Source organism: Siniperca chuatsi, linkage group LG2, assembly GCF_020085105.1.
Source record: "Siniperca chuatsi isolate FFG_IHB_CAS linkage group LG2, ASM2008510v1, whole genome shotgun sequence".
NCBI lineage: Eukaryota > Metazoa > Chordata > Actinopteri > Centrarchiformes > Sinipercidae > Siniperca > Siniperca chuatsi.
The window spans coordinates 8,958,723-8,976,965 of record NC_058043.1 but is presented as its reverse complement, the minus strand read 5'-3'; the positions used below and the strand labels follow the sequence as shown (position 1 = coordinate 8,976,965).

Here is an 18,243-nt window from a genome sequence, read left to right as displayed (position 1 = left end):
GAGAAAAGAAATCTTCGGCGCCAATGTATTACACAGTTATCATTAAATCAATCAGTCAATGTCTAAACCAATGTAACAATTTGTCAAGAGATAGATTTGACGTGATATCATCCAGCCCTGCCTTGCAAACATATAATCTTTGTTTTGAACAAACATTATGCCATTATATTATCAAAAGAAATTAAAATATCATGCAGAAAATTAGCAGACATGACAACACCTTCTTTGTTTCAGGCAGAATCTCAGTTGGTTTGCAATATCTTCTGCTTTTTGGAAAAACCCTTTCAGAAGTGACAGATGTGGCCAGAATGTCATGTTTAGTCATGGACAACGCATGGAATACAAGGGGTTGGACCCAAACGCAGACACAAAGGCAGGGCAGGTGCAGTTCAATGATTTAATGAAAGGTAACCATACAAAAGGCTTACAAGATTGTCAGACGGGCGCAGGTCAAACCAGAAAAGCAGTCCAAAAGGCAAACAAATCCAAAAATGGGCAAACAGGAAAACCAAGTCCAACAAATCTGGCAGAAAGTTCAACACAAAGACTAAATCCAAGAACACCCTAGAAAGCACAGGGGAGGACGAAGTCAAACTGACAAGGAAAAAAGGAATCACAGAGACTAAATACACTCAGGTGAGGGGAGATAACGAGACACAGGTGAAACCAATCAGAGCAGGGCAGATAATCAAAAGTGGAGGGAAAACCACACAAAGACAGGAAGTAAAATGACAAGACACAAGAGGAGACGCTGTTTTTTTTATACAAAAAAAAAAAAACAGTGTCACTGTGGTAGGTTGGCTCTGACCCCAGCTGTGAGGAAGTTTTCTGAACCTTGGGTCAAAGAATTATGCAGTAAGTAGTGGTAGCAGAGGCTCTAGCTCATAGCCTGAAATGACAGATGAACCTGTCAAGAAGGATGTGTTGCATGTTCTGGGCTACATTTCTCAGTGCAGGGTCACCTTTGTTGCCTCTATTTTTCAGATACTCTGGAATCCCAGTTACAGCAGGCAACACACAGCTAATTGACTCTTTAGGTCATTTCCATCTCCAACGTAGAAGTCAGTGATGTTTATTATCACATCTGGATTTGACAACACTTTGACAAAACTGGCTGTTACAGCTCAGTGAGTCTCTTCACTGTGCAGAAGACAATGTTCTGCTGAGTGGGTGCATCCTGTTCACTGTTTCCCATTGAAACGGTGGTTGACAGTTCACTTTTTCTAAATGTCTCCAAGAAAGTCTTGTTGCAGACTTTTGGAGCCCACTTGCACACCTCCAAACTGTGCTCGATGTGTGTGTCCTTCAGCTCAAAGAAAACACACCTCTCTGACACATTTTGACTGCATTATCGTGAACATATGCTACTGGCTTAAAACTTAAATCTTCTTCAGCAACTGTAGTATTTACTTCTTCTTCCAGGCAATTAGCTTTGTGGTGTAATAGAAGCTACTCTGTTACAGTGATTTACTGTTTCCAGTCAGGTTTTGCGTAGTGGCATGTAAATAAAAGATATGCTTCTTGATGTAGGCTTGTGCCTTCTGTCAATTTCTCTCCAAGCTTTTTTAGCCACATGGTTTCACTCTCTCTTTCAACATATCAGCTGCTACCTTGGGCAATGGTTGGGGGCAGTTTATTGAATGACTCTCTTGACAGTATTCATTTGTAAATGATTCATGTACTTTAGCAACCGCAAGTGATGCAGACATCCAGACCTCTCAGGTCGTCTGGGACAGTTCTGCTTTCTGTCCTCAGAGTTAAAACTGAACATGGAGAAGCAGCATTCAGTTGTTATGCACCACATATCTGGAACAAACTCCCAGAAAACTGCAGGTCCGCTGAAACACTCAGTTCTTTTAAATCAAGGCTGAAGACTTTTCTCTTTGCCACTGCCTTTTATTAAATCAAATGATTAATTTCTTACACTGCACTGTAACTTTTACTCTTGTGTTTTATATTGTTTTTATTTTCTATTTAACTCTTTTTAATTTTATTTAAATGTCTTTTTATATTGCCCTATGTTGCTTTCATGTTTTATGTAAATCACTTTGAATTGCCTTGTTGTGCTAAACAAATACACTTGCCTTACCTAGATGCATTATGATGTGAGTTATGTGTGCCCAGCAATGGTGTTGGCTTCTCAGTGATCCAATAACAAAGTTGAAGTGCAATACTAAACAAAGTTCAACGTAGAGCAGTCACTTTGGAATTAGTATAGGTGATTAAGCTGTTATTCTATTTAATAAGTTCAAAGCATCACTGACAATTATTGATAAATGTACATGTTGTATCTGGATATTTCTACTGTGCGGACACTTTAGACCAAGAACTGAAAAAACAAATAGCATTTCTAACTAAAGCATGGGCAGCAGCAAAAATAATAGCGAGGCACCTCCTTCTCCTCCTGGGCTTGTCTTCCTGATAGACTGAGGTCTAATACCACAACCTAGCATTTCTGTATTCCACTGTTTTGGGACTTTGGACTTTTGTTGGATGTATGTGCTCCTTGAAATGCTGCCGATCAAGGCATTTAAGTTTATTTTATTGTCACACTTGGTTTGATTCACTCTAGATAAGTTCATGTTTGTTAAAGGCAGCTATTAGAAGGACCACAGGCCTATACAATGCAAAGAGCCGGCAGACAATACAAATCTTTACTGGCCGTAAGACACTTCAGAGTACAGTGTGACTACAATAGTGCTTGCAAAATTTCCAAATAAATATAAAGAATTAAAATCTTGCAGTGCAAAACACTTTTACCCTAATGTAGTGGAATCATTTGCTGGATGACTCTCTTCAGTGCATACAATGAACAAGTCACTGTATTTCCCATCCAGGCTGCAGTGCTCTTTACTAATGTGGCTGTTTACTTAACTTGTCTGCAGAAAGCAGTGAAATAGCTGCAGGATGTGTTTTTCTGAAGTGCAGTCTAGTTGTTACAAATCTTGGTTGTGCTGTGACTCAGCAAAGGCTGATTAGAAATGTTCAGACAAGATGAAATTTCAGTTTTCCTTTTACCTATCATTACTATTGATTTTATCTTATTATTCACACAGACATCTTAGTGTTCACATCTTATTATTCACACAAACAGACTCATACACACATGTACACACACTGTACCTGCTTGCTCTAAAATAGACATAAATATTCAGTTTTTCTTCAGAATGATAAGTAATAGTCTCTACAATCACTTAATACATTGTTGGGAATTTGATAATTACACAATGTCAGTCACATAATTGTCTTTGTCAATTGAGTTTTCAGTCTTTCAGTGAAGAGCAATTATGACAAATCCCTTATGGAAATTCTTTATTCAGCTGTAAGCTATCTTATTTTAACCTAAATTTGTCCGTTGTGCCCATTACAATAAAACTCTACTTCTCTCAGACAATGTTTATTAAAGCCTTGTGGTGGTGAATGGGATCACTCTGATAATTTACCAGTATTGCCTGGCAGCCCACAGGGGCCCTCCATGACTCTGAGTTAAACTCATTACAGGCTCCACTATGCAACGTTATGGCTTCTCTGAGGAATATTGCTTGCTCCAAAATTACAGTTTCGTGGATTATCTTTCAATGCTTTACTTGAGTTTCCAGAATAATGTATTAGAATTTAAATGGCAGCATGGATTCCCTGGAGGGTAAGTGTCAAGGTGATTTTGATGAGAGCAAGTTAAAACAAATAATGAAACAAGGTTGCTTGACCTCCCTGGGGAGGGCAAGAGGAAAGTGGGGAGCACTCTGTGGGGAGCATGAAGTCATTATTATTATTATAACATGTATGTATTTATTTATTTATGTTTGATTTATTTGAGGGACAGATACAGTATACTTACAACAAACTGAAAACAGCTATATGATGCAAGCGAAAATATCTTGTGATGGCCATTATGAACAGGAGGCATGATTACAGAAAGTAAAACCTGTGTCAAGGTCCATATGGGCACCTGACTTATTGTTTTAAGACAGATATGAAAACGGTGAACCTGTCCTTTTTAATAAAGTAGTAATTTTAAACCAAACCTAGTCGTTTTTGTGCCTAAACTAAACCTTAACCATAGCCTTGACACATCAACTCAGATTTATTTTTCAACAGTGATTTGGAAGGCACATACAATTTATATTGTCCTGCTGATAGGGGCTTCAGATCCGAAACACTTCTAATGTATGTGTCATTCTAGATGGCATGGACAAACAACATTTTGTCGTTTTAATTTGGAGGACTTGTGCCAGGCAGGATCGGAATATAAATCTGGGTGTCATCGGTGCAAAAATGTAAATTTACATTCAGTTGACGGGGGATGTTGCCAATCAGAATCAGCTTTAGTGCCAATTAGGTTTACACATATAAGGAATTTGCTTTGGTATTTTTATGCAAAAACAGTAAACATAGTATAAATATAAAGAAAGATAAAGCAATTACTTCAGGTCAAGGAACATAAATATAAAATCTGAAAAGAATATGAAAAAATATTTTAAGACAATAATAAGAATATGTATGAAAATAATGAAGAATATGTACAATATGACCGTTATTCAAATTACAGTTTGTGCAATGTGTAAAACATTTACATGGGATATTTACAAGAAGGAGCATGTACTATGAAAAAAGCAGTGGTCCTAAGACAGAGCCTTGGGGTACCCCACAGGAAAGGAAATGACAATCAGAGAAAGAGTTGTTGTAAATAATAATGTGTATTAAGTATGAATGAAACCATGTGAGCATTCATTACAATACTTGTACTCAATAGCAAACTGCCACAGATATTAATCTCAGCTCACTTGGGTTTGGATTCTCAGAGGGATGTTCTATACAGACCATGTGTGTTCATATGCTCATATGTAACATTTATCTCTTTGCATGTAATTGCCTATAGAGAAGTATTCCAGACTCATGAAATTACTTCCATACATGGAGCTTCTTTGGTCAAATTGGTACACCGCTACTTTGCTTGTTGACTTGATGCTCTTAAATACTGTTCTTTTATTCAGGGACCCAGTCACCAAGGATACGTCGAATTTAAATTTAATTTAATCCTGCATTTCTCCTCCCCTCGTCTTTGATGTGACCTTCTGTCGCCCGTCATCCATCATTCCAAAACACAGACATCCTGAATAGGCTTTGATTCCGGTCTGAAAAAGAGGGAGGTTTCATCCCTGACTTGAATACTGTTTATAAGAAATGGAAAATGACCCACACCTCTGACACTCCTCTTCCTCTCTCTTCGTACACTTGCAAGCATGTGTGCATTACAGGATTGCTAGCATCAGAGCTGCATAGTTTGAGTGCTATTTCTGAAGAGAAACTGATAAAGCAGCATTGAGGGTGGAATTGGGCTTGCCTGTTGTTAAGGGCTGAAATAGGCTGCTGTTGTTAGAAATGTCTGAGCACTGAAACCTGCTGTGAGTGTTGAAATTTGATAAGGATGATCCCCCCCCCCCTTATTTAGAAAGTAGAACTGACATTTGAAGCTTTTTATTGTATTTCTAAACCTGATTAATCTATAATATTTGCTATCATACATATAGGTGCCATTTTTCTAATAATTGGATGTCCTGTGGAAATAAATTTAGGGACGTACAATATGTTCATGATCCTGTCACAGCATTCCTGTGAAGCTTGTTTGGTTTACAAACCTCTAGTTGATAAACGTTGTCACAGAAAGTGTGCAAGTCGTCTCCTCATAGGAGCAAGCTTAGCAATTCCCAGCTGGAGTCTGGGGGCCCTCAAAGGGTCAGGGCCACAGCAGGGATGGGACAGTGTCAACGCCGTCAGATTTGGTGAAATGCCACAGTGGGAACAAAGGCAAATGAAAGGGCTGTTCTGCCCTTTGATGCCGCAACTGAAGTCAAGGGCTATTGCCAAGAGGCATAGAGCAGTGTGAACACAGAGATCACACTGCACACTGAGACTTTGCTCCACAAATCACATTCCCTCACCTTTAGCAGCTGTTTCACTCAGACATATCTCAGGGTTGCAATTTTTGGAAATACTGTTGTTGTGTGGAAAAGTGTGCACATGTTCATGCACACATATTTGTTAAGAGCATAGCTGTGTATGTGTATATTTGTGAGTGATCCATTTACAGTGACCCTTGTTTTTATAGATTTTTATATTAACAATGGATCACATGACTGTTTATTGGGGAAAGGGGTCACTCATACTCACTCAACCAATAATTATCACTGGACTCTGCTGTTCCTCTGAGCTCTTCTGAGCTTTATGGCGTCTTTCAGCTCATTGTTTTGATTTTGCGGCCTGCAACAGTTTTGCCTGCAACAGTTTTGCTTGCAACGGTACGCTACCTGTGCAGCACAAAACACTAGCAGGGAGATAAATATTTCCCTCAAGGGTTAGTGGAGACTGAAAACAGACCTAAAAGGAGAGTGAATATTGAACTATTGAACATTCGTCGGGTGGACACAAACACAACTTCAAATGGATGCTAATATTGCTCTGTATTTCCTGGATGTTTACATGGGCAACTGTTTGCTAACAAGGTTACCATGTCAACTGAAAAGGTGATAATATGTCAATGTCCGATATAATTTATTACGACACATATTGCGTCTAGGAAATGATGGATCTTGACTAGATTTTAAAATAAAGTTCAGTGGGTTTGAACAATGCTGCTCCATGTAATATAAGTTTGCAATGATAGATCCACTTAATAGTCAGCAGGATGAAGTGAATCCTTTATTGGAACTTTCTACTGCTGCTCCTGCTGTCCATTGTGCTGAAAGCTTGCAGCACTTCAGACTTCAAGTGTACAATGCAGTTCATTGTCTTATGAGTCCTATGTTGCTGGGAGACTTTCAGCAGCTCTGTATGAGATGGCTTCTTGTCAAGCAGGCTGGTCACAGTCTCAACGTCTTCTTCAAATAGAGACGTTGCTGAATTTTTAATTGCTCGTAATTTGTTTGATTTGATTCACATTGCATTCCATATCTCTTGAGCACAGCAAAGACAAACAAAACATCCAAAACAAATAAAATCCTATTGTTGCCCAAATGGTGCTACTGCACTTTTATTTTAGACTTTCATTAGGATAAACCCAACAAAAGCCCCAAAACTCTTTTGATATGTAGTTACAGTACCATTCCTCTTCTCCATACTGGCCCAGAAGTGATCTCTTTCTTAGTGACTCCAAAAGAAGAAATGAGGGACAACATCCACAGTCCACATTCTGTGCAAAAATGAAAGTTCACCTGAAGCTAATATCAGTCTTCTGCAGTCTGAGGTTAGTCACATCAAGTGGGTATCTTCCAGAATCACTGTCTTTTTAGAACCAAATTCCCCCATCTCTTACATTGTAGTCACACTAGGAAAGGATCACTTTGTGCCAGTATGGAGAGGAGGAATGATAAACTCCACTAACTCTTTCAAATACAGATTCTTGATTAATCGATTTATCATCTGGGCAAAAATATCTCAGAAAATAGAGAAAAATGCCCATCACAATTTATTGAAGCACAAGGTGATGTCATCAAATATTTTCCTTTTGTCTGACCAACAGTCCAAACACCAGACGATATTGAGTTCATGATTACATAAGACAAAGAAAAGCAGAAAATCCTCACATTGGAAAAGCTGGAACTAGGCAAATTTTGGCATTTTTGCTTGAAAAATTCTTCAGTTATCAATACAATTGCTGATTTCTGTCAATTGACTAATCGATCAATCGACTATTCATTTCAGCCCTAGGCATGTGAGTATTGAGTATTAACATACAATTGAAGAAATCTGACTCCATCATTTAACCGTTTTTAAAAGAATGAGCATACAGTGTTTACATACAGGTTCCTCTATGTTAAAGGCATAAAATGCTTTTTTGTATACTCTATTTACTTTATTTTAAGAGTTCAGTATTTAGGAAACTTGGAGATAATATGATCGCATCAAGTGACATTCTCTCTTACTCTCTAAGGTACAATGCCATTATATTGCAAAGTGACAGGTCATTTGCATAGTACCAGTCCCCAATTAAGTGTTACACCCACAGTTGCCAAGAAGAAAGGAAACAAAAAAAAACTTATTAGTGTCTGATCTTTGTGGAAGTTTCTTGAAGTGTAAGAACTTTTAATCTGATGGCAGATGCCGACAAGCAGGCTCCAAACAGCCAGTGCAGGTCACATCGAGGTTGTTGACAGTGGACAGGCCCTGAGGTCTGAACGAATGATTATTTAGATGAGGCTGCATGATTAGAAATCTCTCTCTGCCTTATCTTGGTCCCGGTCTAGCCTTCTCATGTGGATAAATCAAAGTCAGCCCCTAACAGAGTCTCTGTTGCTCCTCTGTCTGCAAAGTCATTAATCCAAGGATGTGGCCCATGGGGTTCTCTCCTCCTGCTTGACTCAATAGCTGTTACATGAAAAATAAGCTTATTTTCTCTCTCCCTCGCCTCTCCCCTACTCTCTACATCGCTCTTTTATTTGTTCTAATGGGCTTCTGCTCCTGGTTTTCACCCAGAGGATAAGTTACGTGTCCTGCTGGGGCTTTTCAGTGGGATTGTGTGTGCGTAGCGGCGCTGTAAATTGCTATGCTGTGCCCTCACTCTGCATTGCTCTAGGGGCACATTCACAGAATCTCCCACTCTGTTGGTGTGATTTGTGTCTTCTTTGTCTTGTCTCCAACACGTTACTTGTACTACTTGACTGTAAATGGGGTGTATAAAGACAAATAAAATAGAAACAAAGGCAACTGGGTCCTGTCATGCCTCATTATCCTATATACATCACACCCCTGTTGTGCGTTTCGGGGACACACACCCTTTCTGTTCTCCTCTGTCTCGCTTCTCTCTATCTCCTTAATTTTTTTTCCTTCAACGCCCCCACCTCCCTCCTTCTCTCTTATCATGGCCTGGAGAGGAGTTGTGAAATTTCTGACATTCAGATTTAGAGGGGCTGGGTGATGGAGGACAAGAATAGTCTCCCGAGTTCCTGCTGGAATCTTGTCTGTCTTTGATGAGCGAGTTATACAGTGTCAGCACCCCCGATAATAATAAGAGAGAATCTCATTTGTTGCATTTGGTTACGGAACAGTGGCTGCCTCTGCCTATGCAGAGCTTGTTTCTGCTCCATAACCTTATAACTGTACTGACCAGTAATATGTGCACAACCTGAAATGGAATAATGGACAGTGTCATGAAGATAAAAGGAGATAAAATCTTAATGCTTTGTTTGTGAGCTAGTGTGTCTCTCTCCCACTCCTATTCTCTTTACTCTCTGCTGTGAAACTCATCATAGTCAGTACGCAATTTTGCTTGTAAGGCAACGGAGTCTATCTGCTTAAAATTCAAAGTTGTCTGTGTCAAACAGTACTCTCAAACAACCCCTGAGACACTCAGCAGCTTGAGAGGATGAAAAGTAGTTCCTCTGGCTGACAGCGAGGGGTAGTGTTGCTCCAAGACAACTTCATTAGTCTTTTGCCTTCCTTTTCATTTGGCTTCCTCTTTCCTGTTTGCCATTCTTACACAAAACCCTGAATACAGTGCGCATGTTGATTATTCAGCTTCATAGGGTGTGGTGAACACTGCGCTATTTCTGCATTAGAAATTTGGAAAATGCTCTTTAATGGCCTTCAAAATACAATTAATGAAAGTCATTACTTTTTTTATTTCCAACTGATGATTTTGTGATGCTGGCCTTAACTATTAGCATGTAGCACATGTCACACAAAAGATTGTGTTGTCTGAAGCAAAGCAAAAGTGCATTTTATCCAGCAGAAAGTTCGACAAAAAGGAAAATGAAAACATGATTGTGGCCATTTCAGGCCACTGAGGCAGAGCTTGTTGTCCTTGCGATTTTGTCAGGGGTGTAGTTGTGCACACAGCTGGTAAATATTTTATATGCCTGTGTCCCGCTTTGCTGTTCCCACAGGGAAGGGACTGTACTGTAACTATGTAATAGCTCCTTAGCCCTTAAGACCCACTTAAGAAGAGCTGTTGCTGCACTTGAAGGTTTACTGACTATTCTCACCTGAAGAGAGTGTGGATGTTTGGATGGCTACTACTATAGAAGACTGTGTTTGTGCTCAACTTGCAGTATATCAGCTGCTGTGTATTCAGGTAGTGGATCAAGGCAGCAATCTGTTGTTGTGATTTTATTATATTATACTATTATAAGCCTTCTGTGTTTTTTTGTCTGTATTGTCCTGCCTTTGTCAAATACAAACTATCAGGGTTCAAATTGAAATTCAAATGTATTGATATATTTTTGCACGTAGGCAGGCGCATTCATGTATGCGTGTGCATGTGTACAGTACCACCAAGCCACGGTGTAATTCGAACACTGCAAACTATTGTAGACAAGAAAATCAATGCCAAGTTTCGTCTAATCACGTTCCTTCCTATAGTTTGTAACAATTCGATCTATGCAGTTATTGTTTCACTCTCCATAGTCTTCCTTCATCCTCACAGCATATTTATAATTTTCTACTAGATGTAGTGTCTCGGTCACAAACTTCTTTACTGTGTATTGTAACTCTGTCTCTTGCTCTGGAGGTGATTTGGTAGTATTTATCTACCACTTCGACAGCAGTGTTTCAGGGTGGACCGAACCCTGTCTCACAGAGGGCAGCCTTCCCATTACTGTCCCCCTCCTCCCAAGTCAAATCCTCAAAGTCAAGGCTGACCTGCTTTAGAAGAACACTCCAGCCAGCCTGCCACATCTCCTGAATGAAACCTACGGACATAGACTAATTACACCAAACTGCCCTTTCCCTGTCACCTGCTTCACACAAATCACTCAATAGCTTTTTTTTTCTCTTCCCACATCCTCATGAAGGACATCTTTTGAGGGACACGAGAGAAAAGCAACAGTGAAAAGAGCTCTTGAAACTACATTACTGTAGCAACAATAACAAGTTTGTCAGCAGAAGTCTGGCTCTAGAGAACCATTCCCTTAGAGACATGACATTTCAGTGTCACTATCAGCCGAGGAACAGGGGCATGCTGACTGGAAAGGAGGAGATGCCATTTGTGCCCACTTTGCTCTAAATAAAAAAGGGATCTGACTGGAGGAGGATGCAAATTTATGCCTGTGGACTATATCGTGAAAGTACACTGGAATACTTTTCTAGTACAATAAATCTACATAAAAAGCTGTCACATCAAATTATCGTCAAATGTGTATATAAAAGACATTTACAAATACTTAAATAATGAGGGAGGCTGAAACACGTCTGCTGAGAAGAGATTCTCAACAGCTGTTGCATTCAGGCTCAAATATATTTGTCTTTAGCCCTGAGGTCATGACCCAGATATATCAGATTGTACTCCTGTCGTATGTTGCTCTTTTTCTGCAACACTGTCATTTCATCTTACAATACAATTTTTTGTCCCAAACCAGCTCTTTAGGTCCATTTTCACAAAAATAAATTATTGTTTTTTTAATAGAGATAGAGAATACTCAAATGACAAGCATCAATGCAGGACAGTTAGTATCAATATCAATCAATGAAGGACCTTGGTGGGGATATACATGGCACATTGCTGTGTCCTCTCCTCTAAGCTTCTGATTTGATTTATAGCACATGTCTGGCCAGAGTCCAGTCAGACCTAATAGAATCACAAAAGGTCAATTGGGGAGTCATCAGGGCACATCAACATTAGCACTGATGCGTAGGGGGACAAGAGGACAATCAATGCACTTGAACCGGACAGGGCAGGGAAGGATATAATGTCTCATCATAGCAGAAAACTTAATAATTTACTCAGATAAACAGTATATAAGACAGTCAGGAGAGAAGGCAGCCAGAGGCAGAGGGAGGACATGAAAGGAGAGAAAAGCAGAGGGGAGGATGGAGGGAGAGAGAGAGAGAAGGTGAAATAGACAGGAAAGAAAATGAGAAGAGAAACGAAAGAGGAGATATGAGGAGATGCAAGATTGTCCTCTCTTGTTTAACTATAAGCAGACATGTGCTCTGCCAGCAGATCGACAAAGATATCATTTTCCACACACCCTGATGTAGGTGTCACTTTGATAAGTCTCTCTATTTGATTTGTTAAGGACGTTCAAAAGAAATTAGGTTGATTTTGAGTGGTAAAAATGTCTTACTTTGTTCCTTGGGAAGAAGTGTGATCACAGCAAAATCTTTGAATGTCGGTTATTGAACTGGAATTGCCAGATTGAAATAGGTCAGGTAACATGAGAGACTTGAGTACATCAGATAATCTGGCTCGCCTTATTTTCAGTCCTACTTCAGTGGGAGTTTTCATCTAAGATGTGAACCAGGTAATTTGATAACAACCTAAGATATTGTTGTGCAAAATTACTTGTCCGTTTGCAGAACAGAAGAAGTTTGGTTTAAAATCATCAGGTTCTAACAGCAGTCACATTAAAATGAAAAGGAGGTGTGCCAAAATAGTGTCTGACATAAGATGGCATGGCTCCTTGGCATTAAAATTCCAATACAAACTTTCTGCCAGATCACTGAACCCTCCCAAAGGGAAGAGAGAGAAAGAAATCAGCCCTGAACATGAGCAGCATTCCACTTAATATCAACAGAGATTTAAAAAGTTGCTTAATATTGTACATAAATGATTAAGCTGGCACATTATAACTTAAGTTTAGTGACTGGTGCCTCTATCATGGGTCATGCCAGTGTCTCTACATGAAGCAGATGTTTGACTTTGATGTTGAATGCTAAGTCATTTTCAAAATGCATATACTCTGGTGTGTTGTGTTAAGTCAAATACAGTAGAGCTGCAACGATTAGTGTAGTCATTGATTAGTCGATCGATATAAAAGTAATAACTATTTAACTCACGGTAACTGTTTTGATGGTTGATTAATTGTTTAAGTCATTTTTCAAGTAAAAATGATAGCTTCTTAAAGGTGGGGATTTTGTATTTTTCTTTGTCATTTATAATAGTGAATGAAATATCTTCTGATTTTTAGACTGTTGGTCAATTAAAACAAGCTATTTGAATACCAATATCACCTTGGGCTGTACAAAATTATAACAGACATCTTTCACCATTTTCTGACATTTAATAGACAATCCAAAAAATAATTGGCAGATTAATCAATAATGAAAATGTTCGTTAGTTGCAGCTCTAAAATAGAGCTATGTCAACAAAGGTCTGTAGCAAAAAATTCCTGTCCCTAACCTTCAAGTGTGTTGTTACGTCTGCATACATATTTCTCACAAGACCCATTCTTGAGCAAAGAGCTCTTGTGATTCACGAGAGTCGCTTGTCAGAGTTGAACAGCAGTGAGAGGTTGCCTTTATAGGACATAGGTAGGAAATTTAAGTATTTTGTGCCAGTGCTGAGAAATAGTCCTGTTTGTTTCCAGGACAACAGGGCAGCTGGACGCACCTTTCTCTTACTCTGGCGAGATAGGAGCTACTTAGTCAGAGAGCACGAAGGAGACACAAAGAGGGAGGGCCAGGATGTATACACTGAGACAAAGCACACACACTCGATGAGGGCTGAGACAAGGAGGGAGGAGAGAAGAGAAAGAGTTGGAGGTGTAGAAAGAGATAAGAGGAGCATAGCAAAACGAACAGCGATAGAAAAAGGAACAGAGTATGACTGTTATTCTTTAGCCTCGTGTTGCAAACTGCACCGATATACTGCTCTCACCTGGGAAGCCTCATCAGCTGTTCAGCAGGATGCCTCAGAGGAAAAGGAGTTTCACGTTTGGAGCTTATGGAGGGTAAGATAATAGTTTTTCATCTTAATTCATTGTTCTGAGTGTACAGTGATTTTGGAGTTTGCCCGCTTTTTGTATGTGGCAGTGTTAGTGTACCTGTTGCATCTTGTTACTAACCCATCTGACTCTGTCACAGAGGAGTAGTGAGAGGAAGGTGTGAGACTGCTTTGGGAGTTTCATTGCACCTGCTCAGCAACTGCAGAACTAGATGACTCTGACAAGGTCATTGACTGTCAGCCGTCCTAATTTGCAGCTTTAAACATTTAAACATTAATAGTGAATAGCTGCCAAGATGCTAAAATAATGAGATCAGTGTGTTAATGTGTGAAGCAACAAAGGGAGATATTAAAAAGATTGCTTCAGTGCAAGTGCAGTCAGATGTTGATTGATTGTCTCGGTCATTGTGACCTTTCCATGGTGGCATGTTTTTTAAAGACTTTTCAGATGTTGCTGGTCAGACAGTGCAGACTACTCAGCAAAATAACCTAAATTTATCATATTGAGCACTGTAAAACCACTGGTAGATTAAGAGAATTAGTCAGCCCATTAGTGGTAAATAAAATGATCAAGACACAAGGGGACTTTTTCATTACCTCTGGAGGGCTGCCTTTCCCCTCCTAATATATTTTGGGGAAAACAAACACATTAAAAACAAAACACTGGTCGTTTATCATCAACAAAAGTGGTGTGTCATTCTCAGAAAGACAATTAAATGTTGGTAATATTGAATTATTGTAATTAAAGGCTTATTTAGGTTGTGTATTTCACTGTGAGGAAATTGAAAGTGAGCTGCATCTTCACAGTAAATAAGTAAAATATCTCATCAGCATGGAGGAGGGTGTAAAAGAGGAAGGATCCTACTTTCAGTAGGAGTCAGTCTTGCATGTATATCAGTGATGATTTTGTAGCAGTCAGAATGTGAATCAAAGATTTGAAAATATTTTGGATTATGAGCAGTGAGCCGTTCAGCCACACAGTGCGTTACAATTCATCAGGCACTGAAATCACTTTTACTGTTGTGTTTTGCTGCTCGTGGGCTCTGCCAAGTCTCCCTAGAAAACAGTCATGAGGCTCAATTTGACATTTCTGTGGTAGAAGTCAGGTTGAGTGCACAGACAGATCCCGCCAACCAATAGAAGACGAGGAAGTGCTATGTAGGGCATGGAAAACAACATTTTTGGAACAGCAACAACCACTTTGTTACCAAAATGTGCAATGAGAATGAGGAATAGTAGTTGAGGAACAGTAGTCAAAAAACAAGTGTTATGCTGAAAACTGCACTCGAAAGGTAAATTTGATTTAACTACTACTACTACTACTACTACTACTACTACTACTACTACTACTACTAGAAAGTTGTATTTTATCAACCTTTCTTGCTTTCAGGTAATTGTCTGGATCTATACCCAATGGTATTACACATCACTGATATGTCTGTGAGCTTGGACTTGAGGTGCAACAAGGGCCGTTGAGGCTGTGTTAACTACAATCACTTTTTTCCCTCACTGTATTCACCATCAGTTACAGTAATTTAATCACATTTAGTTTTTTTTTAGTGCCACAGCAATCTCTGGCCTCATGTTTCCTTACATAAAATTGATTCCATTGAGTTCAATCGATGGATCGGTGCATCCCTACTTTTCATGTAAACCACTGAATTGTAGGAAAGCTCTACCTGGGTGTGTAGAATGGTAATTGTTAATTGTTCCATGAAAATGTATTAAATCACTAATTAATTACATCAGTTTTCAAATGAGAGCAGTAAAATGAGTGGATGCTCTTGCAAGTGTAGCTTGGCTGAGCACAGCTCTTTTTCAGCCTGTCCTTGTTCACACGGCCCCAAACTGTTTCCAAAGAAGCTCTGCTGGAACAGTTTGATAGTTTACTATCTTGCCTGTTGAGGGATTGTGTTCCATATTCATTTACGTTGCCCCAAATTTCCCCCTCCATTTCTGATCCAATCTGATAAAATTCTAGTCAGAGACCTGCACCTCTAATTGCTTCAGGATTCTTTGAAAGCATGCAGCTGTCTGAGATGAATTAGGATGTTTGTTTCAAGAAAAGAAATTAGGTTTTTACTTTTTCACTTTAATGTGTGTAACAGATTTGGTTTGTTTTGTAGTTGTCAATAAAACGTGTCCCTGTTGTTAAAAGCCTTGTTGTTGAAAAGGAGTCTCTCCGGGGAAATTAATGCCTAATGAACAACAGGGAAAGGATTCTCAAACAGAAATGGATGGAGCCCAGATTTGGACCATCAAATTACCGGTCTACATTTGTTTCAGAATCCGTCTTTGAAGAAGTTATTTTGTTGCAGCATAATTTCCGCATACAATTTAATGGAAATTGCCGTTAGCACATAATAACGTGGCTGTTTCTACAAAACGCTTGTAAACAACTGCAAACAAAAACAGTTGAGCTAAAAAAACAACTGGAAACTATGCCTTATTTGAGCATCAATTTTACTGTCTCCTGTGCCAGTTTCCCTGTTGATGTAACATTAATGTAAATTGTGAAGTGGGCAATTAAAAACAATAGATGGTTGAGAACAGCTATTTTTAATATTGCTTCCTACGTGGATATTCAGTGAACTTTGTCTATAAACTTGTATTTAAATCCATAAACCATAGGAACAAGCAGGAGAGGTCAATAAACACCTCATAAACACCTCTACACAAGCTTAAAGCCTTGTTTGATGTGAGTGACTTGCCTATTTTGAGATTTTAGGAGAAAGCTAGTCGATGATGCTGGTGGTTTCACAGACTTAAAATTACAGCTGGCTGGTTCCATGCTGTTGAGTAAAGTCAGCTTTAAGCCTGAAGACACCTGGCAAATTTTCAGTCAAGTGAAAGAGTGTAGGATTGTGCACATAACCTACTGCTCTGTTACTGTTTCCCTTGCAGGTATTCTACCTACCTGATGGTGGTGTTGAGGAGGGGATGGTGTGATTGTGCACCCAGTACACCTTTACTTTCAGGCATTTTAGCTGTTCCGCATGTATTTGTTTTTCATGGCTCTGGTCCATGGGAGGTGGTTGTAGACCTTGTGATTTATTTTTTTTGGGATGTTTTTGTTTTAAACGATGAATAGATTAATTGAGAAAATAATCTGCAGATGAACTGATGAAAATAAACATTAGTTGTAGCCTTAATCTGCATGCTGATACAGTTGCATTTAGTGAGAGATGTCATCTTCTTGCTCAAAGACCCTGAAATTAAATATTTCTCTATAACATGAAACATTCACGACTAAATAAGCAACATCAAAGTTGAGAAAACATTTTTGGATATTATTTATTAAGAGTTTAATGCTTAAAAACTCAGTTAATCTGTTTCATCAGGACTAGGTGTGTTTGGATTGATCAGATTTGATTGACAGTGACATGCCATATTATCGGTAGAATTTGAAGCTTGTGTTCAGAGTGTTGCCAAGCATAGCTTTAACTTCAGAAGATCATTTCTCAAATTCATCAGAACAGACTTTCCAACCTCGCTGTCTAGCCAGTCACATCCACTTACTTGGTTGATGGGGTTGACTGAAGGTCTGTGGCTATTAGGGATTAGATGAGAACACAAAGCTAATGGTAGTGTGTGCGTGTATAAGGCAAAAATAGGTAAAAATCGATGCTCCTTCTATTCACATGATTTTGAGAAGATTGAGAAATGTTTACTATTTGAATTATCAGGATGCTGCCAAGCTGCATCTTTTCCCAGCAACCAGCCAAATTCTGCCAAGGGTTTGCTTGTCACTTTTACTAAAGCTGCATTCAGTTTAGTCCAATTATTCTAAAAGGTTTGATGTCAGCTCGAAAATGAAATTAGCTGGTGAAATTCTAGTTCACTGCCATCTCTGTAGATCCACATACTGCATAAACCAGCTGGACTTTACTACTGCTGTGCATGTTGGAACCCCACAGCCCTTATTTATCAAGTCTAGCAGAGGAAGAGTGCTGATGTAGGATAATTATGTAAGTGCTCTTGGTAACGCTTCCTTGTCCTTCCACTCAAAGAAAGCTTGATGAATACATTTAGTTGCATCTCGAATTGATTTCTCACATTTAACGTTATTCATGCTTTCTGTCTGAATGGCCCAATTGTCTATTGTCTCTTTTCCTGGTAGAGAAGGATGCATGCTGTGGTTTAAGTGTAAGTTTAGTCACTCAGCTGTCAGTGAAATCCACGTGATACTCTATCAAAAATTTGTGATTATAATACATAATAAAATAATCAATAGCAGTATCAACCTCACCAAGGTTATTTCAGCTCATTTAAAATCAACTGATCTTATACACTGGGAGACAATTAAGCTGCTTGTAAGAACATTCAGACATGGGGCAGTTAGATCTAAAGTGAGGTTATTAAAATGGATTTATATTGTCATAATAGCCAAGCCCATTTTGTTACCTTCTACCTATTTGTGTGTCCTTCCTAGAGTGAATGTCATGTGCCACCACAGTAGATGGAGGTGTAATTGTTTATGTGACGTCTGTTTCTCACTCCTGACTGTTAACACCAAAACAGTGTGTTGCCTGTGTCAGCAGGGGGATAATCAGCAACTGTATCGCTGACTGGCAAACTAATATTTC

The 18,243-nt window shown here is 39.1% G+C and overlaps 1 protein-coding gene across 4 annotated transcripts in view; it reads left to right on the top strand.

The window, feature by feature from the left end:
- Positions 1-18,243, top strand: part of rap1gapb (RAP1 GTPase activating protein b) — a 98,594-nt gene that overhangs the window by 20,672 nt on the left and 59,679 nt on the right. The window contains exon 1 of one of the 4 annotated variants that reach the window (XM_044212084.1): positions 13,451-13,664. The exons of 2 other annotated variants lie outside the window; for them this stretch is intronic. In XM_044212084.1, coding sequence (XP_044068019.1) covers positions 13,621-13,664 — 44 coding nt within the window. In that variant the 5' untranslated portion in view covers positions 13,451-13,620. Of the gene's footprint in view, positions 1-13,450; positions 13,665-18,243 lie in introns of those variants that run through there. One more of the 4 variants, XM_044212105.1, reaches the window with a different exon arrangement.